Below are 23,695 nucleotides of genomic sequence, written 5' to 3'. Positions count from 1 at the left end.
CCTACATCTCGTTTCTTGTGGATTGAATGTTGGCCCCACTTCCATGCATAGATGCCACGTTAACAGCTTCATATTTCTTTATAATCAGTTGAAAAACAGCCCACTTGATGTATGGAACTGTTTGAGATTAGATGCAAACCAGAAAATGAACAAACAGGAGAAGAAGAGAAGAGAGAGCTGGCGGCAATGAGTGTTAGAGAGTAAGAAGTTCGAACATAATCTCTCTCTAACACTCTAAACATCTTATTAATAAGTTAATCTTTGACAAATTACAAAGAGACCCTTGAGTGAGCAGGAAAATACAAAAAAACAGAATATTACAGAGTATGGGCCCAGAATAAGGCCCACAACAGAGAGAAACATAACATAACATGAAATGACAGTCTATGGGCCATTCGACCCATCTTTTCTACACTGAAAGAATGGTAAGATCCATCTAATGGACGCCATAAAGGTTGCGGAATGGATGGCAAATTTCAAAAATTTCTTACATTCTCTCAACTGGGAATCATATTCCCTAAGTTTAGAATACAATATTCAAGGATCCTACTAGAACCATAATTAAACCAGATCTGTACCAAAAGATAAATGGGAGGAATATACCTGATCCGGAGAAGCAGTATCTCCCAAAGTTGGTGTTCACGCCCAAAGAATGCTCCAAGATCCGTTCCTGCTGAAGATGACACAGCTGTGTATGGAACAGAACCAGCAGGATGCGTCCTACACACTGGATCATTCACAAGAATCCTCTGGAAACACTAAATACTGAATCCTTTTAGTCTTTGTTGCAAGACTAATGTCAAGAACAGATTTCTTGACTTTTCTTTTCTGCAAAGATCTAATCTTGCAATACAGATGGCGGCGACAGGAGAAGAACTCTAAAGGCGAAATCTGATACTTGGTTTCAATTTCAGTTCGCAGGAGATATCCTATATCTCTTCAAGGTGGTTCGAAATCTGATATTTCTCTCTCTTGGTTAGGGTTTCTTCTCCTTTCTTCTTGATTAAGAATCCTCCTAATTAGGAGTTATCCCAATCCAAATCAGTATTTGGATAGAGGATAATCTTAATCCTATCTGCAGATAAAATTAGCTTACTCCTGATCTTATCAGGAGGTTACCAGATTCAAATCCAATTTGAATTTGGTCTCCAAGAGTGGATAAGGCAAAAGGCCCAATCCTTTTACTAACATTAATCTCAGATTCGCCCCAAGGATGGGTGATCATATCAGCCCACCTCGAGATGGGCTTCTGGCCCATTAAGTGTTCAGTGTCTAATTACTTTCCAATCTGCTGCCCAGTTGGGCTTCTTTGTATGGCGTGGGACCCAAGCATTGATCTACACACCAGCCACATGGGTTCGGCCCAGCCTTTAATACAAGGCCCAGCCGAATTCACTAAAAAACTCAATGAACCCCTTGAGTCCATCATATGGAACCCTATGGGCCCAACACTTACATTAAGTGGTCCCTGGGCCAAGCCATCTTATAAAAACCCAGGGACTGTGGGCAGGTGCAAGATTAGCCCATCAGGCATTATCCTCAATGGTCTTACACTTAACCTCTCAGCCCTTAATGATCAAGCACTGCCCGACAAGAGATGACCTTTCCCTCGGCTGCAAGGAACAGTGCCGCACTCTCCTCTCACATGGATCCCGGGAATTAAAACCATTTGCAAACAATTCGAAACCGTACATATATATATATAAATATATTAATTTTGCAAAACAAAATTCCAACGATTGAAATCAACTGCCGGCAGTTTGGTTTCCATCAGAGAGAGTGCATTCCCGATCATTACCTTTTGTCCGATAAAGTGGCTGATTCTGTCACTATGATCACCGACTCAGATGAATTCTCAAATTGCCCCAACATACCCAGGTTTTGATCCCCGCTAAGGATCTCACTGATTGGCATATCAAAGGCAGCCTGATCCAACACCTAGTGAAATGTCATAATCGAGTCTAGGGGTCAGGTGTAACTTTCCAGTTTTGCCCATCTATCTCCAAGGTCCAGGGCAATACTGAAAATCTGGTCCGGTTCAAGGATTCAAGTAATCCCATATTGCATGTGCCTCGGGTCTTACCCTGGTGGCTGAGACAGGCCATCCCAACACTTGGTGGCACACCAGTATCAGCCTTAGCAGGATAAATCTCCCCAGACTTATCCAACGGCTGTGAACATTTAAAACTAACATGAGTCTCTATAAATGTCCAGTTTTAGGGTTTTACACAGAATTAAACCAAACAACATGAATCAAACATGCACTTTATTTATTTCCACTAAATAACAAAAGTACATCAAAACAAATTGAAGCTAAGGGCATACAAAACTGTCTAACATACACTCCCCCTCAAGCTGAGCATAGATGTTAATCATGCCCAGCTTGCCAGTGTCATGTTGAAGCCTTGCCTTGAAAATGCCCTTGGTGAGAAAATCTGTTAGTTGTCCTTCAGAAGTAATGAATGGAAGACACACTTCACCGGAGGAGACTCTTTCACGAATAAAGTGTCTATCAACCTCAATATGTTTGGTTCTATCATGTTGTACCGGGTTGTGAGCATTGTTGATGGCAGCCTGATTATCACAGTACAACATCATGGGTTTGTCATGATCTACCCCAAGTTCTTCCATTAAGGACCTTAGCCACAATAATTCCGAGACTCCATGTGCCATGGCTCTATATTCTGCTTCTGCGGAGGATCGAGCCACAACTGTTTGTTTCTTACTCCTCCAAGAGACAACATTACCAGCCACCAGACTGCAATACCCTGAAGTAGATCTTCTATCATCAATATTTCTAGCCCAATCAGCATCAGTATAGGCTTCAAGTTTCAGATGACCATGTTTGGCAAATAGAATTCCTTTTCCTGGAGAGTCTTTCAAATAGCACAAAATCCGTTCTGCTGCTACCATATGGGTATCTCTAGGAGCATGCATGAACTGGCTAATGCAACTGACAGCATACGCGATATCTGGCCTAGTCATGCACAGGTACAAAAGCTTCCCAAGAAGTCTTTGAAAGACCCCTTTGTCTTCCAACAAAGTTCCATCCGAAGCTGAAAGTTTGTGACTCATATCAATAAGAGTTGCAGCTGGTCTTGCACCCAATTTTCCAGTTTCAGACAACAAATCAATGACATATTTCCTCTGGGAAATAAGAATCCCATCCCTGGATTTGGCAACTTCTATGCCAAGGAAATATCTCAATTCCCCCAGATCCTTAATCTCAAATTCTGTATGGAGGAAAGACTTAAGGCCCAGAATGCCAGAGGCATCATCACCAGTCACTATAATGTCATCAACATACACAATGAGATACACTGCTAGAAACCCACTTTTTCTTCACGAAAAGAGTATGATCTGACTGTGTCTGAACATAGCCGAATTTAACAAGTGCAGCTCTAAATCTCTCAAACCAGGCTCTAGGAGATTGTTTGAGGCCATAAAGAGATTTCTTCAGTTTACATACCTTTCCTTGCATATCTTTCCCATACATTCCTAGAGGAAGACACATGTAGACCTCCTCATGTAAGTCACCATTCAGAAATGCATTCTTTACATCTAACTGATAGAGAGGCCAATCAAAGTGAGCTGCCAGAGATAAAAGAACCCTCACAGATGTCATCTTAGCAACAGGGGCAAAAGTCTCCAGATAGTCAATCCCATATGTCTGTGTGTAGCCCTTTGCAACAAGTCTGGCCTTGTACCTCTCAATAGTCCCATCTGCCCTGTATTTAATGGTAAAAACCCACTTGCATCCAACTGGATCCTTCCCTTCAGGCAAATCCACCACCTCCCAAGTACCATTTTCATGTAGAGCATCCATTTCAGCCTGCATGGCATCTCTCCATTCTGGAATCCCAAGAGCTTTTGATACAGACCTAGGAATGGGGTTAGAAGCAACTGAAGAGAGATAGGCACAATATGAAGGGAAAAGTAGGTCATAAGAAAGGTGTTTGGAAATGCAGTGTGCAGTACACTTCCGCTTTCCTTTCCTAACAGCAATGGGGACATCAAGATCTGGGAAAGGGGATTCCAAGGGAGCTGAAGCAATACCTGTTATCTCATCTGTGATTGGGAGGGTATGAGCCTCATCTGTTGTAAGGGAAACCACTTGCTCATTCCTGGATCTCTGCCTTTGATACACTTTGGGATTATGGGTAGGACGAGGAGGTAAAGAAATAGGAGCACTAGGACAAGAGGAATGAAGTGGCTGATCCTCCTTTGATTCATTTTGTGAGGATACAGATTTGTCAAGAGACTGAACTGGGACAGGAAGGGGAAGAGCAAAAACTTGTGACAGACTCTCCCCCTGTTGACAATGTCCTTCCTGAGAGGAACCATAAAAAGGAGAAAGTTCATCAAAGGTAACATCCATAGAGACATGTCTAGTGCCAGTCTTTGGATCAAAACAACAATAACCCTTTTGTGTGGGGGAGTAACCGAGGAAGATGCATTTGTGGGCTTTTGGTTCAAACTTGTGTCTCTGCACACTTGGAATGTGAACATAACAGGTACAACCAAACACACGAAGAGGAATTGGGAAGAGATCCTTATCTGGATGAAGAAGACTGAAGGGGGATTTAAACCCTAAAACCCTGGATGGCATACGGTTTATGAGATAGGTAGCAGTAAGTACAGCATCACCCCAAAATCTTGTGGGAACATGTGAGGCAAATAAAAGGCTCCTTGCAACTTCAACAATATGTCTATTTTTTCTCTCAGCAACTCCATTTTGTTCAGGGGTTCTAACACAGGAGCTTTGGTGAATAACCCCCATGTCAGAAAGATACAAGGATAAGCTCTTCTCAAAATACTCTTTTGCATTGTCAGATCTGAAAACCTTAATTCTGGTACCAAATTGAGTCAAAACAGGCTCATGAAATTGCCTCACAAGTCTCGGGACTTCGTCTCGGGATTTCATTAAGTATATCCAAGTGAATTTAGAAAAGTCATCAATGAATAGGATAAAGTATTTGTAGCCCCCCATAGAGGATAAGTGGTAAGGCCCCCACACATCAGAGTGTACAATATGAAAAAGAAAAGAGGATCTTTTATTGCTCACAGGGTAATTTTTTCTACAATGCTTTGACAACTGACATGACTCACAATTGAGACTGGCCACACTAACTCCCTTAAACAGTTTGGGAAGCAAATGACTTAAAGCAGAAAAAGGTAAATGACCCAACCGACAATGACTCAACATAATTTGACTGACTGACTCTGAAAAAATAGAACCAAAAGCAGCATTCTTGGGATGATCAAAGCATTGGCCAGGGGTGTCGAGCAAGTATATTCCATTCGCTTCATGGCCACTCCCAATCACCTTCCGAGACTTCAGGTCCTGAAACACATTGAGAAGGGAAAAATGTTACACAACAATTCAATGACTTGGTCAAGCTACTTATAGATAACAAGTTGGTATTTAACTTAGGTACATGAAGAGTGGAAGATAAAAGTAAAGAGCCTATATGCTTGACAGTTCCCTTGCCAGAAATGGGGGCAAGAGAACCATCAGCTAAGGTGATTTTGTCACGACCAGGAAGCAAATCATATGACACAAACAAAGTGGAAAGGTTGGTCATGTGATCAGAAGCACCTGAGTCAATGATCCAAGGGGTCTTGGGATTACCTGAGGTAGATGCATGGTTAGCAAAAGCCCTTATACCTGAGTGAGCAAATGCAGAGGTGGCTGGACTTCCAGAAGGGTTGTATGATGAAGTTACACCTTCAAGCTGGCTGATCATCCTTCCAAACTTCTCATAATCAGCTTTCATGGCTTCCAATTGTGCACTTGCAGACTCAAACTCTGTATCTGTACTTGTGGCTGTATGTGCACTTCCTGTCTTTCTACTGTCATTCTTCTTCTGGAATCGGATAGGGACAAGACTGGGATGCAATTTCCAGCACTTGTCCTTAGTGTGTTTCGGCTTCTTGCAATATTCACACACCACCTCCTTCTTTCCTATGCCACTGGGGGCTCCTGTAACTCCTTTGGGTTTGATTCCCATATTTGCAAAATGATCATTGATACTGACCCCTTGAACCTGCACTTGCCTCCTGCTTTCTTCACTGCTGATCAAAGCATATGCTTGAGACAATGAAACATCTTCCTTGGACAAGATGTTTTGCTTTGTAATGTCATATTCAGAATTCAGCCCTGTCAAGAACTCAAAGACCCTATTCCTTTCAACCAATTTCCTATATGTTTCAGCATCCTTAGGGGTATCCCATGTCACGGCTTCTATCAAATCAATCTCTTGCCATATAGATTTTAGGGCTGAAAAGTATGCTGCAAGTGACTTCTCCCCCTGTCTTAGATTCTTCACATCACTTCTCAGTTTGTAAGCTCTAGCAACATTCAACTTCTGGGAGTAAGTTTCTGCAACACTATCCCAGATTTCTTTAGCCGAGTTCATCCACAAATAATGTTGGCTAATCTGTGGCTGCATTGAGTTCACAAGCCACCCAATCACTGTGTAATTCTCTTGCACCCATTTCTCATAAGAGGGATCCTCCTCTGGGGGAGCTTTCTTGCTCCCAGAGATAAACCCTCACTTTCCTCTACTGCAAATATGAATTTTTATGGATTGTGACCAGGCCAAATAATTGGTTCCATCCAATTTAACTGTAGTTACAGCCAACAAGGAATCAGTTGTAGTTCCCAAATTATGTCCATATTCAGCAGTGCTCTTGTTCTCAATTTCTGAGAAGTCCATTATGTAACAACTTCAATTAGGGTTTCGGCAGGCCTTTAAAAGTGATCTGATTTCAAAGAACTCAGATTGAGTTGAAACAATAGCAAACACAACAACACACAAACTCAGTTCAGAATTGACAGCCGTGAGAACCAAGTTCGGTGGCAGCACTTTCAAAGAGGAGAAACTCTGATTCAACCTTCAAGGAACAATCAGTAGGCCTCCAAACAATATGTATTATTGGTTCCCAACAATAATTTCCCAAGGAGAACAAAGAAAACAGTCCACAATACCTAAGAGGACCTTTTACAAACACTATGTATGCAACAGTCAACACTTCACTGTTAACAAGCAGAAATCACTTCAAGAACACTTTGTCTAAGTCCAAGAAGCAGCTGAACTAAAGTAGAGGCTTGTACCACTCAATTTAGATCAGTTTTTTTTTGGCAGTTTGGAAGCCCAATAACAGCCAAACCACACTTCCAAAATAACCCAGAAATCAGTCCAGCAACAGTGCGCCGAATGGAGGTGTTTTGAATGCTTTAACAGTCCTCCCAAATAACAAAAAATAACTCAGCAAAGAACTGAGAAAAGACTTACAGCAAGAGAGTCTCTGGTTTGAACTATAAACCAGGCCGAACACTTGTTCTCTAAGATAACTTCGAAAGTCCTTTTCTCTGATTTCAAATCAAGCCAAACAACTTGCTCTCTGGTTCTTCCTGGTCACCGAACCCTTCTCCAAGTGTATAGAAACTTGGGCACCCTCCAATGACCTCCAAGAACTAGGCGGATGACTGTAAACTTTCAGCCCTAGAACCTCCTCATGTAGTTGGCTGAACTAGAACCACATGAGGGACACGCCAAGCAATGGCCCGCTCTGATACCAAGTTGAAAAACAGCCCACTTGATGTATGGAACTGTTTGAGATTAGATGCAAACCAGAAAATGAACAAACAGGAGAAGAAGAGAAGAGAGAGCTGGCGGCAATGAGTGTTAGAGAGTAAGAAGTTCGAACATAACCTCTCTCTAACACTCTAAACATCTTATTAATAAGTTAATCTTTGACAAATTACAGAGAGGCCCTTGAGTGAGCAGGAAAATACAAAAAAATAGAATATTACAGAGTATGGGCCCAGAATAAGGCCCACAACAGAGAGAAACATAACATAACATGAAATGACAGTCTATGGGCCATTCGGCCCATCTTCTCTACATAATCCTAGGATCTAATATTGTAGTTAAGCAATAAAGAGGATAAATGTTCTTCAATATTTTTTAAATTTATTTTACATTATTTCAACAATATTTTTAAATTGTGGATTCTTTCTATATTTTGCAAAACAATCACTAACCATCATTAATTGATAAGTTAAATTATAACTAGTTGGATAATAAATACCCGATAATTCATTAGTTGCATCATAAAAATGTTTTAGAAAACCTCTTATACAAATTGTCATTTCGTAGTCTACCTCAAATATAATATCAGTAGGCATTTTTGCATTATAAAAACCACTAAGAATTTGTTTGTGAGAAATACAACTTTCTAACATAACATAGGTAGAATTCCATTTATGTCTAACATCTAATATAAAATATTTATATTTTAAATCATAATTTTGACATAAATATTTAACTTTTTATTATCTATCTCTAAAACTTTTAATATATATAATACCATTTATAATTTTAGAAATACAACTAAAAATAATATTTAATGCATCATGAATACATAAATTTAAGATGTGACATTCACATATGATATGAAATAATTTACTATTTAAATATGGTTTTAATTGAGATTTTAAAATATTTATTATTGAATCATTATTACTAGCATTATCAAAACTAATAGAAAATAATTTTTTATCAATAACAATTTTATTAATTCAACATAAGAATAATTACAAAAAGGAAGACAAACACTCTTATCTTCCAAATACAACTTGGGCCCTCAAGAAAGAAAAGAAAAAGAACAGGAAGAAACAATAATATTATAGCTTAGCCCAAAATATTGAATCCCTTTCTACCCCTTGTTTAACTAATCCATCAGCTAAGGAATTAGTTGATCTTTTAACCCAACTCATCTCAACTTTCATCTCCTGCACTAGCCACTTAAATTTCCTCCTCTCATTGCTGTAATTCCATAAGCCATTGTTGTCTTTATTCAATCACCCTGTCACCACCTCTGAATCCCCTTCAATTATGAGTTTTTTGATATTCATCTCCTTATCTTTTAGGGCTCCTTCCATTACTACAAAGATCATATCTTTAAGGGAGTCACCCACTCCAATTGGGCATGAGAACAAAGCAGAAATGACCCCATTCTCATCCCTAAAATCACCCATAGTCCCTGATTGTCTATTCCATAAGCATGTAAAGTATTTAAAATACTTGCAGCAATAGCTAGGCCAGTATGTGGCTATTCAAGCCAAGTAAAACTTAAAATTATTTTATTTAAAAGCCAATTTTCATCAATAAAGTGACCAGTAACACAAATATAACGTATGTTAAATTTAGAAGTCCAAATATCAAAGGTAATTGCAACTTTAGAATTAAGATTTGATAATATATAAATTAAATTTTATTTATACAAATAAAAAATTTTTAAAGCATATGATCTAATAGTATTCATAGAATTTTTTTTTTTAATTTGTGGATTTACAGAATTACATAACCATTTTTCAAGTTTAGTATCTTTAACTAACAAAAATGGTTGTTTAGCATGTACAATGTATTTTGTTAATTCTTGCCTCATTTTTTGTTGAGAATATTTAAAAGTACTAAAACCCCCTACCCAATTTGTGTTTGTGTTGTTTCTCTCCCTTCTTCTTCTTCTTCTTCTTCTTCTTCTTCTTTCTCATGGGTGAGCAAATATTTGACCAAATGGCCAATACCACCCTTGCTACAATAGCTAAAGTTTTTCCTACATTTTTGGCAAACAATTATTTTTCCCTTTCCTTAAACCTCATCTACTTTAAATATTTTCCAAACTGGGCTAATCAACTTAGTGGCCTTCTTTTTCTTTACCCTAGTATCAGTGCTAGGGGTGGAAATTCTGTCAATATCAATAGCATCCATTTCGGTGCTAACATTACCATGCTACGATTGAATATCATCGACATTGAACATATAGGGGAATTGGTTTTGGGAGGAGCCGGTCATTTTTTTAGTTCTAAAAAAAATAAAAATTAATTTAATTGCACTTACCCAGATTGCTGGTTCAAAATCCCAACTTGATTTCAACGGTTGAAGCATTTCAACTCTAAGAGTCTAACAAAATCCCATTTGTTAGACAGTCTTGTATGCCCTTAGCTTCAATCGGATTTGATGTACTTTTGTTATTTAGTGGAAATAAATTAAAGTGCATGTTTGATTCATATTGTTTGGTATAATTCTGTGTAAGACCCTAAAACTGGACACTTATAGAAACTAGTGTTAGTTTTAAATGTTCACAACCATTGGATAAGTCTGGGGAGATTTATCCTGCCAAGGTTGATACTGATGTGCCAACAAGTGTTGGGATGGCTTGTTTCAGCCATCAGGGTAAGACCCAAGGCGCATGCAGTGTGGGGTTGCTTGAACCCTTGAACCCTTGAACCAGACCAGGTTTCCAGTATTGCCCTAGACCTTGGAGACAGATGGGCAAAACTGGAAAGTTACACCTGACCCCTAGACTCAATTATGACACATCACTAGGTGTCGGATCGGACTGTCTTTGATGTGTCAATCAGTGAGATCCTTAGTGGGGGTCAAAACCTAGACATGTTGGGGTAGTCTGAGAATTCATCTGAGTGAGTGGTCATAATGATAGGATCAGCCCCTTTGTCGGACAATGGTAATGATCAGGAATGCACTCTCTCTGAAGGAAATCAAACTGCCGGCAGTTGTTTTCAATCGTTGGAATTTTGTTTTGCAAAAATAAGATATATATATATATATATATGTGTGTGTGTGTGTGTGTGTGTGTGTGTGTATGTGTGTACGGTTTCAAAAGATTTGCAAAAGGTTTTAATTCGTGGGATCCATATGAGTAGAGAGTGCGGCACTGTTCCTTGCAGCCGAGAGAGAGGTCTTCTCTTGTCGGGCAGTGCTTGATCATTAAGGGTTGAGAGGTTAAGTGTAAGACCATTTAGGATAATACCTGATGGGCTAATCTTGCACTTGCCCATAGTCCCTGGGTTTTTATAAGATGGCTTGGCCCAGGGACCACTTAATGTAAGTGTTGGGCCCATAGGGTCCATGTGATGGGCTCAAGGGGGTCACTGAGTCTTTCAGTGAATTCGGCTGGGCCTTGTAACAAAGGCTGGGCCGAGCCCATGTGGTTGGTGTGTAGATCAATGCTTGGGTCCCACGCCATACAAAGAAGCCCAACTGGGCAGCAGATTGGAAACTAGTTAAACACTGAACACTTAATGGGCCAAAAGCCCATTTCGAACTGGGCTGATATGATCACCAGTTCATGGGGCGAATCTGAGATTAATGTTAGTAAAAGGATTGAGTATTTGACCTTATCCACTCCAAGAGATCAAATTCAAATTAGATTTGAATCTGGTAACCTCCTGATAAGATCAGGAGTTAACTAACTTAATCTGCAGATAGGATTAAGATTAAGCCCTATCCAAATACTGATTTGGATTGGGATAACTCCCAAAATATTGGGAGGTTTCTTAATCAAGTAGAAAGAGGAGAAAACCCTGGCAGAAATATAAGATTTTGAACTAGGGTTTTGGGTAAGCAAGAAACACATCCTGCAATCTGAGATCAGATCTCTCACAGACTTTAGAGAGAAGAGACAGTTCTGCCCTTTTCGTCCATGGACTTCTCCTCCTCCAGCCGCCGCCACTCCCTGTTGAAAGATTGGATATTTGCAGCAACAGGAAGTCAAGAAATCAGTTCTTGACAATAGTCTTGCAAGAAAGACAAAAGGATTCGGTGTTCAAGGTTTCTAGAGGGTTCTTGTGAAGAATCCAGTGTGTAGGACGCACCCTGCTGGTTCCGTTCCATCCACAGCTGTGTCATCTTCAGCAAGAGCGGATCTTGGTTACTTCTTTGGGCGTGAACACCAACTTTGGGAGATATTATTTCTCTGGATCAGGTATAATTTTTCCTGTTTTCTTTTGGTTCAGATCTGGTTTGTTTATGGTTCAAGTAGGATCATTGAATAATGTATTATAAATTTAGGGAATATGATTCTCAGTTGGAGAAAAAGGTAGGAAATTTTTTTTGAAATCCGCCCTCCATTCCGCACCCTTCTTGGCGTCCATTAGATGGATTCTACCATTCTTTCAGTGGTATCAGAGCCACAGGTTCGAATTTTGAACCAAAGGAAAATCAGATCTGACCCTGCGCAGATGAACATAAAATGTTCTGCCAAGATCTGCGCAGATTGCTTTCTTTTTTTTCAAGAAATGGTTTCTTGTTAAGGGCATTTGATATGAAATTAATTCTGTTAAATCCAAAAATTTATTTAGAATTGTTCTTCATTTATTTTTGATTTGATGGGCTGTTCGAACCTGGAGATCGCAGTGCAGATTTGGCGTAGATAGTTTGCGCACCCTTTTTTCTTCCTTTTATTATTATTCGGTCTGTAAATAATTTTTTTTTTATTTTTCTAGACTGAATATATAGGATTTGATCAAGAATGTAATTAATTAATAGAAATAGGATTTCTGGTTTTTATTTATTTTCTTGATTAAAGAAGAAGGAAGAAGATGGCGGCGCTGGAGATTTGCAGATGGAGAAATCGCATACTACGATTTACAGTTTATGAAACTGTAACTTTTGTGATTAACCTCTGTTTTGCAGGTGGTATGAACAGTCCATATTTTGATTTGTGATTGTCTAAAATAAAAAATTATTAATTTCATATCTCTCTTGAATTAATTCTTAAATTGAAAATCAGTTTTGGACCATTTCGGACTAGATTGGACCAAAACTGTTTGGACCGAATCTGAGATTCGAAGGGGGCTATTTTTCAATCCACTTTTCTTACATTGGTTATTCCAAATCTGATGTTCAATTACAGGGATTAATTCGGCCCACTTGTAAAGCCCAGTTTTAAAGGGTTAAAACTGCAAAAGCCCATAATTGTGAGAAAAGCTGTATGGGCCAAACTGTTAACTGCTATTCAGCCCATACACCTAGTAAACATTAATTGTTAATGCTTTAGGTTTTTAAATGGGCTATTCGATGGGCTTTACAACAGTTAATTGATTGGATCAATTCTTCCTTTACATGTGATGTTTGGATGTATGATGTGTTGTGACCATGGGCCATAAGCACTTGGCCCATGTTAACTCGTTAGTGGCTCTTGCGCACACCATGGTTGAATGCACATCATTTCCATGGTGTCCCTTAAGGTCATTGGATGACCCCTCTCTACTTGGTGGGCCCCCACAACCCTGAAAAGGGATGCGTACGAAACCCCTAGCCGATTGAGGCCCACCAGAAATCTGGCTTTATGAAAGTCAGTGGGAGCCACTTTGGTTTGACCTAAATTAGAACTAGGGCGTAATTTTGTTCCCTCCAATCAAATATGAGTGCGTGTGATAGGGAGATCTATTTGATGGACTCTCTAAAGGCCTTCCGTCATTAGCACAATGATGAGTCCATTAGTAATGAGGAAACGCACCATAAAATTGGGCTATCCATTTGCTGTTGGATCTGTTAGAATGTTTCATTAGATGATAGGGGCGTCATAGACCGATGTGGGAGGGGCTTCACCAAAAAATGGGAACTCTCTCACTAGACAGAAAGGTTTACCTGAAAACGGCTCTGAACCTTGTCTGACAGAGGCCAAAGGGAAACTCATCTGATGAGTGGATATGATCCGTCACAGAAAGGTGGTGGGGTTATGCAACTGAAACAGTTGGCTTCACGCACCCTATGTGATTTCCCACATTTCCAGAGACATTTCGTCGTCTCCGTCACTGAGAAGGGAAGGAAAATCTCAGAGATGAATAAATGGGAATAGAACATAGATTAAAAGCCATATCTATGTAGGTAACATGAATCAAACTAAGGTTGTGGATTAACGTCTTTGTTGTTTTATCAGAAAATGGCAAACAGTCAATTTGCAAAGCTTCTAGACGATAACAAGCTTAAGGGCCCAAACTATGCCGACTGGTACAAAAATCTTATGCTGGTACTAACTTTTGAAAAGTTAGATAAGGTGGTGAAAAATCCTGCCCCAAAACGTTCAGGTGATAGGGCTTCTGAGACCCGTAGGAGGGACTACCAAGATTGGGAGGATAAGAACTCCCTAACCCGCTGCTTTGTGATTGCCTCATTAGACAACTCAATACAGAGGCAGTTCAATCAGATTGAACTAGACAATGATATATTGGACAGTCTAAAAACAATGTATGAAGAGCAGAACCGTTCTACTCGACAGAAGGTCCTGAAATTGTTCATGACCGCGCAGATGTCCAAGGGGCAGAAAGTTCATGACCATTGTCTTCGGATGATGGGATACATTAACGAACTTGAAGCTCTTGGATCCAGGATAGATCTTGGCACGCAAGTGGATGCCATCCTGAATTCTTTGCCTTCTTCCTTCAATGCGTTCATTATGAACTACAATATGAATAAGTTGAATGTCAGCGTCCAGGAACTCAGCAATATGTTGCAGAGGGTCGAGGATCTTTTAAAGAAGGATGAGCCTTTGGTTATGCTTGCTGAAGCTAACAAATCAGGCAAGAAAAAGAGAAAGGCAAAGAAGCCCCAGAAGAAGGCTGCCAAACCCAAGAAGTAGAAGAAGAACAAGGCATCTGATGTCTGTCACTTCTGCAAATAGATCGGCCACTAGAAGAGGAACTGTCTTGCTTACCTGGAATCTAAGAAAGGTAACATCGAAACTTGTGTCATAGAAACTAATATGTTAGTTACTTCTGTGTCCTGGTGTATTGATTCCGGGGCTTCAACTCATGCGTGTAACTCACTGCAGGGGTTCAAAGTTAGCAGAAGATTGAGTGATGGCGAGGTGACACTATTCTTGGGAATGACCGCAAGTGTTGCAGCTACGGCAATAGGAACCATAGAATTAGTCTTTAGAGAAGGAGTCCTTGTACTTAAAGATTGTCTTTATGTACAGAACTTGAGAAGAAATTTAATTTCTGTTTCTAAACTGTGTGCTGATGGATATACTGTTTATTTTAGTAATATGATTATTGTTAAACGGAATAATAAATTCATCGCATGCGGGGAACTGGAGAATGGTCTCTATGTTCTACATCCTTCTCTAGAAATTAACCTAACTGAAACTACGTCGGTCAAAAATCCCAAGAAAAGGAATCGTGATACAGTTAATCCCACGTGCCTCTGGCATTACCGACTTGGCCATATCGGTATTGACCGAATCACAAGACTGGTAAAGGATGGTCCTTTGGATTTTCTAACCGTAGAAAATCTTCCCACTTGTGAGCCTTGCCTTCAAGGTAAGATGACTAAGCGGCCATTTGACAGTAAGCCTGAAAGATCTGGAGGCGCACTTGACCTAATACATACTGATGTATGTGGTCCCCTGAGTGTTAGGACACGGAATCAACACGTGTACTTCATCACCCTTACAAATGATTTTTCACGATATAGTTACGTGTACCTAATGAGACACAAGTCTGAATCCTTTGAAAAGTTCAAAGAGTTCAGACAGGAAGTCGAGAAACAGTTAGGGAGAGAAGTTAAGGCCCTTCGATCGGATCGAGGTGGCGAGTATCTCTCTGACGAATTCAGGGACTACTTAAAGGACAATGGGATAGTGTCACAACTAGCTCCTCCTGCTACACCACAACTCAACGGTGTTTCAGAGAGGAGGAATAGGACCTTATTGGACATGGACCGGTCACTTCTCGTATGCTCGGAATTACCCACATCCTTTTGGGGATATGCATTAGAGACTGTTATCTACGTGCTGAATCGAGTTCCAACCAAATCAGTTCCGAAAACTCCATATGAACTATGGACCGGAAGGAAGCCAAGTGTAAGACACTTGAAGATTTGGGGTTGTCCTACACACGTTAAAAGAACAAGTGCGGACAAGTTGGAATCCAAAACCAGTTGTTGCCTATTTATAGGCTACCCAAAGGATTCAGTGGGTTATCTATTATATGACCCAAGTGAGCAGAAAGTGTTCTATAGTCGAAACACCCAATTCTTAAAATCTGAATACATCATGGACACTCACCGTCAGGAAATAGTTTTTGATGAGGAGAGCTCAGGAGCAGTGGGAGATGTCCCACAAGTTCCAGGTAGTAACCAACCTAGAAGGTCCACCCGGGTATCCAGACCACCAGTCCGATATGGTTATGACCAGGATGCCTACCTGGTGGAAGCCTTGACTAGTGAAGAGGATCCCGTGACTTACGCGGAAGCTATGTTAGACATAGATTCCCAGAAGTGGGTGGAGGCCATGAGAGCTGAGATGGACTCGATGGAGACCAATGGAGTCTGGACTCTAGTAGATTCGCCCTCTGGGGTAAAAGCAATTGGTTGCAAATGGATCTACAAGAGGAAGAAGGGCCCCGATGGCAGGATTGAGACCTACAAAGCTTGCTTGGTGGCGAAAGGGTATACTCAGAAAGAAGGCATCGATTATGAGGAAACCTTTTCGCCCGTGGCCATGCTTAAATCCATTAGGATCCTGCTAGCTGTAGCAGCATATCATAACTGCGAGATTTGGAAAATGGATGTCAAAACCGCATTCCTGAATGGAGATCTTAGTGAAGATATCTACATGCAGCAACCGCAAGGCTTCATTACTGCTGGTCAGGTACACATGGTATGTAAAGTCAATAGATCCATATATGGACTTCTAGGAGTTGGAACATCCGTTTTGATTATGCCGTCAAAACGTTTGACTTTGAGTAGAATCCGGATGAGCCCTGTGTTTACAGGAAATCCAGTGGAGATAAGATTACCTTTTTGGTATTGTACGTGGACGATATCCTACTCATTGGGAATGATGTAGGAATGTTGACTTCGGTCAAGGTATGGTTGTCACAGCAGTTCTCCATGAAAGATCTTAGAGATGCTTCATACATACTGGGTCTTCGACTCTATAGAGATAGATCGAAGCGGATAATTGGATTATTCCAGGCTGCTTACATTGACAAAATTGTCAAAAGGTACAGCATGGAAAACTCCAAGAAAGGAAATGTTCCTTTCAGACATGGAGTAACTCTCTCCAAGAATATGTCTCCCAAGACTTCTGAGGAGATTGAGGGCATGAGAGACGTTCCCTATGCCTCAGCCGTAGGGAGCATCATGTATGCCATGCTGTGCACTCGCCCGGACATAGCTCAGGTGGTGAGTGTGGTAAGCAGATTCCAGGCTAACCCAGGGTAGGAGCATTGGACTGCTGTGAAGAACATACTTAAAGTCGATTTCCAGTCGGATCCAGATGATAGAAAGTCTACATCTGGGTATGTTTTCACGATAGGATCGTGTGCTGTTTGCTGGAAAAGCATCAGACAGGGGTCCACTGCAGACTCCACAACCGAGGCCGAGTACATTACCGCAAGTGAAGTTGCCAAGGAAGCCGTGTGGATGAAGAAATTCATACACGAATTGGGAGTGATTCTGTCCAGCACATCACCCATCCCGTTGTTGTGTGACAACAACAGAGCGATCGCCTAAGCTAAAGAGCCTCGGGCCCACTCGAAGTCAAAGCACATCGAGAGGAAGTACCATGTACTGCGGGAGATCGTTGGTAGAGGGGACGTCCTAATTCAGAAGGTAGCATTAGCGGATAATGTGGCAGACCCATTGACTAAGCCACTGACACAGAAGGTGTTTGAGAAACACGTGGAAAGTATGGGACTACGGCTTGTACCAGATTGGACCTAAGTGCAAGTGGGAGCTGTTAGACAGTCTTGTATGCCCTTAGCTTCAATCGGATTTGATGTACTTTTGTTATTTAGTGGAAATAAATTAAAGTGCATGTTTGATTCATATTGTTTGGTATAATTCTGTGTAAGACCCTAAAACTGGACACTTATAGAAACTAGTGTTAGTTTTAAATGTTCACAACCATTGGATAAGTCTGGGGAGATTTATCCTGCCAAGGTTGATACTGATGTGCCAACAAGTGTTGGGATGGCTTGTTTCAGCCATCAGGGTAAGACCCAAGGCGCATGCAGTGTGGGGCTGCTTGAACCCTTGAACCCTTGAACCAGACCAGGTTTCCAGTATTGCCCTAGACTTTGGAGACAGATGGGCAAAACTGGAAAGTTACACCTGACCCCTGGACTCAATTATGACACATCACTAGGTGTCGGATCGGGCTGTCTTTGATGTGTCAATCAGTGAGATCTTTAGTGGGGTCAAAACCTGGATATGTTGGGGTAGTCTGAGAATTCATCTGAGTGAGTGGTCATAGTGATAGGATCAGCCCCTTTGTCGGACAATGGTAATGATCAGGAATGCACTCTCTCTGATGGAAACCAAACTGCCAGTAGTTGATTTCAATCGTTGGAATTTTATTTTGCAAAAATAAGATATATGTACGGTTTCAAAAGATTTGTAAAAGGTTTTAATTCCTGGGATCCATGTGAGTAGAGAGTGCGGCAGTGTTCCTTGTAGCCGAGAGAGAGGTCTTCTCTTGTCGGGCAGTGCTTGATCATTAAGGGCTGAGAGGTTAAGTGTAAAACCATTTAGGATAATACCTGATGGGCTAATCTTGCACCTACCCACAGTCCCTGGGTTTTTATAAGATGGCTTGGCCCAGGGACCACTTAATGTAAGTGTTGGGCCCATAGGGTCCATGTGATGGGCTCAAGGGGGTCATTGAGTCTTTCAGTGAATTCGGCTGGGCCTTGTAACGAAGGCTGGGCTGAACCCATGTGGCTGGTGTGTAGATCAATGCTTGGGTCCCACGCCATACAAAGAAGCCCAACTGGGCAGCAGATTGGAAACTAGTTAAACACTGAACACTTAATGGGCCAAAAGCCCATTTCGAACTGGGCTAATATGATCACCAGTTCATGGGGCGAATCTGAGATTAATGTTAGTAAAAGGATTGAGTCTTTGACCTTATCCACTCCAAGAGACCAAATTCAAATTAGATTTGAATCTGGTAACCTCCTGATAAGATCAGGAGTTAACTAACTTAATCTGTAGATAGGATTAAGGTTAAGCCCTCTCCAAATACTGATTTGGATTGGGATAACTCCCAAAATATTGGGAGGTTTCTTAATCAAGTAGAAAGAGGAGAAAACCCTGGCAGAAATATAAGATTTTGAACTAGGGGTTTTGGATAAGCAAGAAACACATCCTGCAATCTGAGATCAGATCTCTCATAGACTCTAGAGAGAAGAGACAGTTCTGCCCTCTTCGTCCCTGGAGTTCTCCTCCTCCAGTCGCCGCCACTCCCTGTTGGAAGATTGGATCTTTGCAGCAATAGGAAGTCAAGAAATCAGTTCTTGACAATAGTCTTGCAAGAAAGACAAAAGGATTCGGTGTTCAAGGTTTCTAGAGGGTTCTTGTGAAGAATCCAGTGTGTAGGACGCACCCTGCTGGTTCCGTTCCATCCACAGCTGTGTCATCTTCAGCAATAGCGGATCTTAGTTACTTCTTTGGGCGTGAACACCAACTTTGGGAGATATTATTTCTCCGGATCAGGTATAATTTTTCCTATTTCCTTTTGGTTCAGATCTGGTTTGTTTATGGTTCAAGTAGGATCATTGAATAATGTATTATAAATTTAGGGAATATGATTCTCAGTTGGAAGAAGGTAGGAAATTTTTTTTGAAATTTGCCGTCCATTCCACACCCTTCTTGGCGTCCATTAGATGGATCCTACCATTCTTTCAGTATTAGTGCTAGGGGTGGAAATTTTGTCAATATCAATAGCATCCATTTCGGTGCTAACATTACCATGCTACGATTGAATATCATCGACATTGAACATATAGGGGAATTGGTTTTGGGAGGAGCCGGCCATTTTTTAAATTCTAATAAAAATAAAAATTAATTTAATTGCACTTACCCGGATTGTTGGTTTAAAATCCCAACTTGATTTCGACGGTTGAAGCATTTCAACTCTAAGAGTCTAAGCCTCCCAAATTGCTATTTGAGATACTTGAGCAATTTAGCAAGCTGCCTTCTTGTTGAAACTTCAATAAAGTTGAGAATTGGAGAATCAGAGAATGTATGAGAGATTGAGAGATTGAGACTTGAGAGAGTATGAGAACTAGAGAGGAGATTAAGATTGTTAATTGGTATAATGAGAATGGTGGAGGATATGACTATTTATAGGAATTAAAAATAATTCAATTGCCCAAAATACCCTAGAAACTAGTTGTTTTTTAGTTATTGGGAGGAGTATTTTGCTCATTGTAAAGTTATTTCACTTTACCCAAAATGCACCCCATGCTAGCTGTTATATAGTTGTTGGGGGGCATTTGTGTCATTCTTTATCTCCCTAAAAACCAAAATACATAAATACCCCCTATCTAGCTAGCTGTTGATAGTTATTAGGGGTATTTCTGTAAAAAAACTTCCAAAAAAGTTGAAATTAGCCATTGGGAACATCGGGTGGGCCAAGCGCGACCCGCTATGGGCCCGCATGCCGTGCCATGCCAGCCTGTGATGAGTAGTGCCATCCCATGGACCAGAAACCCTAGGCCTAGCACGGGACCATTGTGTCGGGCTTGGCACAACCCACATGCTGTCGTGTTGTGTTGTGCCAGGTTGGGCCGTGCCAGGCTGTGTAGTACGACCCGATTTACACCTTTAGTAACAAGTGACTGAAATATTTTATATCCTTAAAAATTTGCCAACAATACATCCACACCACAAAGCAAAACACCATATGGAGTGTTGTGTGTTCAAACCAAATGGTTGCACAGTTTTCTCAAATGAAGGAAAGCCCACTTCCTTTACCATGAAGAAAGAAGTTCTTTATTTTCTAAGAGCAAAATGTTTGATGAATGCCATTCTCATGCTGTTTTCTCTATTTTCCAAAATGGTACCTACACATAGGAATTACACAAAAGTTTTGGCCGGTGAGTTGTTCAATTAATAAACTAATGACTACCTACATTAATAACCTTAGTGAAGAGTATTAGGCTAGTTAATATTTTTTGTTTTAAACTTGTATCTATCTATTTATATATACTAAAACAAGGAAAGTCTATCTTTTTTTCTTTTTTTTTTCTTTTTTGGTTTTTTTATTTCATATTTTTTAAACAACCAACTAGACTCTCTCCTTCCCACTTATATTATTCCTAAAATCTCTCTCTCTCTCTCTCTCTCTCTCTCTCTCTCTCTCTCTACACACACACACACACACACACACATATACATTCTCAATCAACTAAATCATCTCCTCTTCTAAAAAGTTATCCTAAACCATCTCCCCCACCTAAACTTTCCTCCTAAAATATATCCAAACCAATCTCACAATAAACAACCTAATTTTAACGCCTCTTTCCCAACCCCCTATCTCTATTTCTCTATCTAAAAGACTAATAAGAATGAACTAAATAATATAATAAGACAAATAATAAAAGTAATAAAATTTAATAATTAAAAAATCATTATAATTATACATAATATTTTTTATATTGTCATATAAAATTAATAATTAATTATAATAATATTATACTATAATAAAATTTAATTTTAATTTAAAATGATTAACATAATAGAAAATTCAAAATAAAGTATTTTTTGTTTTAACAATAATAATTGTTAAAATTAATTATAACAATGTCATACTTAATTTATAATAAAAAATTCTAACAAGATAAAAGTTTTAAACAGTAATAAACTTAGCATACTATTATAACTTAAATTACACATGAATAACAATTTACTAAATAAATTAAAATTAATAAAAGTAAAAAAAATATTAATTTAAACTATTTAAATTTAATTTTTAAATAATAAAAAATAAATACAACAAGTTGAGTTCAATACGAGTTTACCTTCACCCTACCTAGGCCCCTCATTGTGTCACATCATTTAACTCAGCCTCTAGCCATGTCACCCTGCCTCCCATTTCGATGTCGTAACAAAGTTGGAAACTTCCTAAATATTAAATGTATAAGATAAATAAAATATAAATTTATTTTGATATTTTAGTAATTAAATATTCATAAATTACATAAACGTTTGAAAATTAATTTATTCATATCTATAATTATTGAAAAATCAAACTTTAATATTTTAATATTAATTTATTATTATATAAAATTATGGGAAATTGTGGACTAGTACCCTATACTTTGGGCCTAATCTCATATTGGTCCCCGAACCTCAAAACATGCCAATCTAGTACCCAAACTTTCAAAATGTGCCAACTCAGTACCTACCATTAACCAGCCGTCAGTTATGTATATGATGTGTGACATCATATATAACTTAAAACTTTTGAAAATGTCAAAAATACTCTTCAAAATAAAACATTGTCCATAATGGTTAGGTTCTACAAATTTGTGACACTAGCTAGTAGACACGCCTCATACTAGGAGTTGGAACAATTGAAATATCAAACTATAGCAACCCATTACAAAATTTGAATTGTCATACCCGGTTCTAAAACACTAAACAAATGGTGATTCAATACTTTTTATAGTTTTTATTCAATTTATAGTACATAAACGATTGCTAATAATACTAGTTGGGAAATTGAAAATGGGAGCAAATATATGCACGAAATACCCTGCCTTGAAGAAGATGCTAGTAGAGAATTAATTAAGCAGATGCCTTTGGTTGATTCTCATTCGACTGCTTTTTCAAGAAGCTGCCCTCTTCTAAAACCATCTGGACATGCAAGAATCCTAAACCATTGGCCATGATGAGCATCATTTCTAATCTCCACTATGAACTCTTTCAAGTCCAATGACCCATTGGAATCATGATTGAATTGATGGAAGAGGGAGCTATAAGTAAGTGCAGGCTCACTGGTGTTCATCTTGACATCCATGCTGAAGTGGGTCTCGAATACCCTTAGGCTCTGAACCTCCTTCATCAATTCAGTGTAGGAGAAGCAGTCATCCTTGTTGGTGTCGAGTTGACCGAAATGGTTGTGGACAGATCCTTCAAAGGCTTGCTCTTCCTCCATGAAATTCTAAATGGTTGCGTCATCCAACACTTTCACAGTCATCTTTGTAAACAACCCTTGAAGAAAATTAAAGAAAGATAAGAATTTGTTGAGCAAAGACAGGGCACATGATTTATTTCTTTGCCTCTAGTTTATCCGAAATTGATAATAATTACATGAAAATTTCAGTAATGTATTCATCAGTCCATTATCGTCTAGTCTGGTTAGGATATTTACTTTTTACCCTTGCAACCCGAGTTCAAATCCCAACAATAGAATAAGTTTTTTTATTTATTTTAGGGTAAATTACAAAGATCTCCCTGTACAATGGGTCTGTGACAAAGACCCCCCTGTACCTTTTTTTGGGACAAAGACCCCCTGTACTATGACCGTGAGACAAAGACCCCCTGTACTATGACGGCGGTAATTGTTGTAGTGGCTGCGGACTTTCAAAGTTCTCCCCCTCTATCTCTCTCCCAATCTCTCTTCTTCCCCTTCCCCTTTGCTCTCCTCGCCTTTATTCTTCACAATTTCCTCTATTTTCCGTTCCTTCTAGGTAAATGATCTGAACCAAGTGGATAATTTTGTTGTGAGTGTCGACTGCGTCATCTCTCATGACGACGCTTCTTCGGTGACAAGCTGCTAGTGAAAAGATGGAGTTGACCGATGGCATCTGCACCATTCCTCTAGCGCAGTCGTGCCAAAGTTGAGAATCCAGGGGAAGAGGAGGAGAGTAGAAGATAAAAAGTTTTTCTTTAGATATGAAGAAACATATAAGAACGAAACTCAATGTGGCATAGACCTCATCATCTTAGCTTTGTTTTGTAAATTTTCGTGATCGACAAACATCGGTGAAAGATGAAATGTTGTGGAGGTTTCTTTAAATTTCTTCTGTTCTTTGATCGGCAGTGAAGCTTCAGCCTCCAGGTGTGAAGCCTCCTTGTGTGTGTGT

The 23,695-nt window shown here is 39.6% G+C and overlaps 2 protein-coding genes across 2 annotated transcripts in view; both read left to right on the top strand.

The window, feature by feature from the left end:
* Positions 1-23,628, top strand: part of LOC148871338 (uricase-2-like) — an 88,571-nt gene extending 64,943 nt beyond the window's left edge. The window contains exon 8 of the mRNA XM_088970619.1: positions 23,300-23,628. Within this exon, the coding sequence (XP_088826745.1) occupies positions 23,300-23,389 (90 nt within the window). The 3' untranslated portion in view covers positions 23,390-23,628. The remainder of the gene's footprint in view (positions 1-23,299) is intronic.
* LOC148871339 (uncharacterized) lies at positions 11,005-14,913 on the top strand. Its single transcript, XM_088972793.1, has 2 exons — positions 11,005-14,545; positions 14,647-14,913. The coding sequence occupies exon 1, from the start codon at positions 13,759-13,761 to the stop codon at positions 14,452-14,454; it is 696 nt and encodes a 231-aa protein (XP_088828919.1). The 5' UTR covers positions 11,005-13,758; the 3' UTR covers positions 14,455-14,545; positions 14,647-14,913.
* Positions 23,629-23,695: the final 67 nt, after the last annotated feature.

Source organism: Nelumbo lutea, chromosome 2, assembly GCF_056320005.1.
Source record: "Nelumbo lutea isolate HS-2025 chromosome 2, American lotus-T2T, whole genome shotgun sequence".
In the NCBI taxonomy this organism is placed as follows: domain Eukaryota; kingdom Viridiplantae; phylum Streptophyta; class Magnoliopsida; order Proteales; family Nelumbonaceae; genus Nelumbo; species Nelumbo lutea.
This window is presented reverse-complemented; position numbering and strand designations above follow the sequence as displayed.

Bases quoted from the DNA above. Each gene is read 5' to 3' on its own strand.
- LOC148871339 (XM_088972793.1), top strand. From the start codon at position 13,759: ATGGCAAACAGTCAATTTGCAAAGCTTCTAGACGATAACAAGCTTAAG.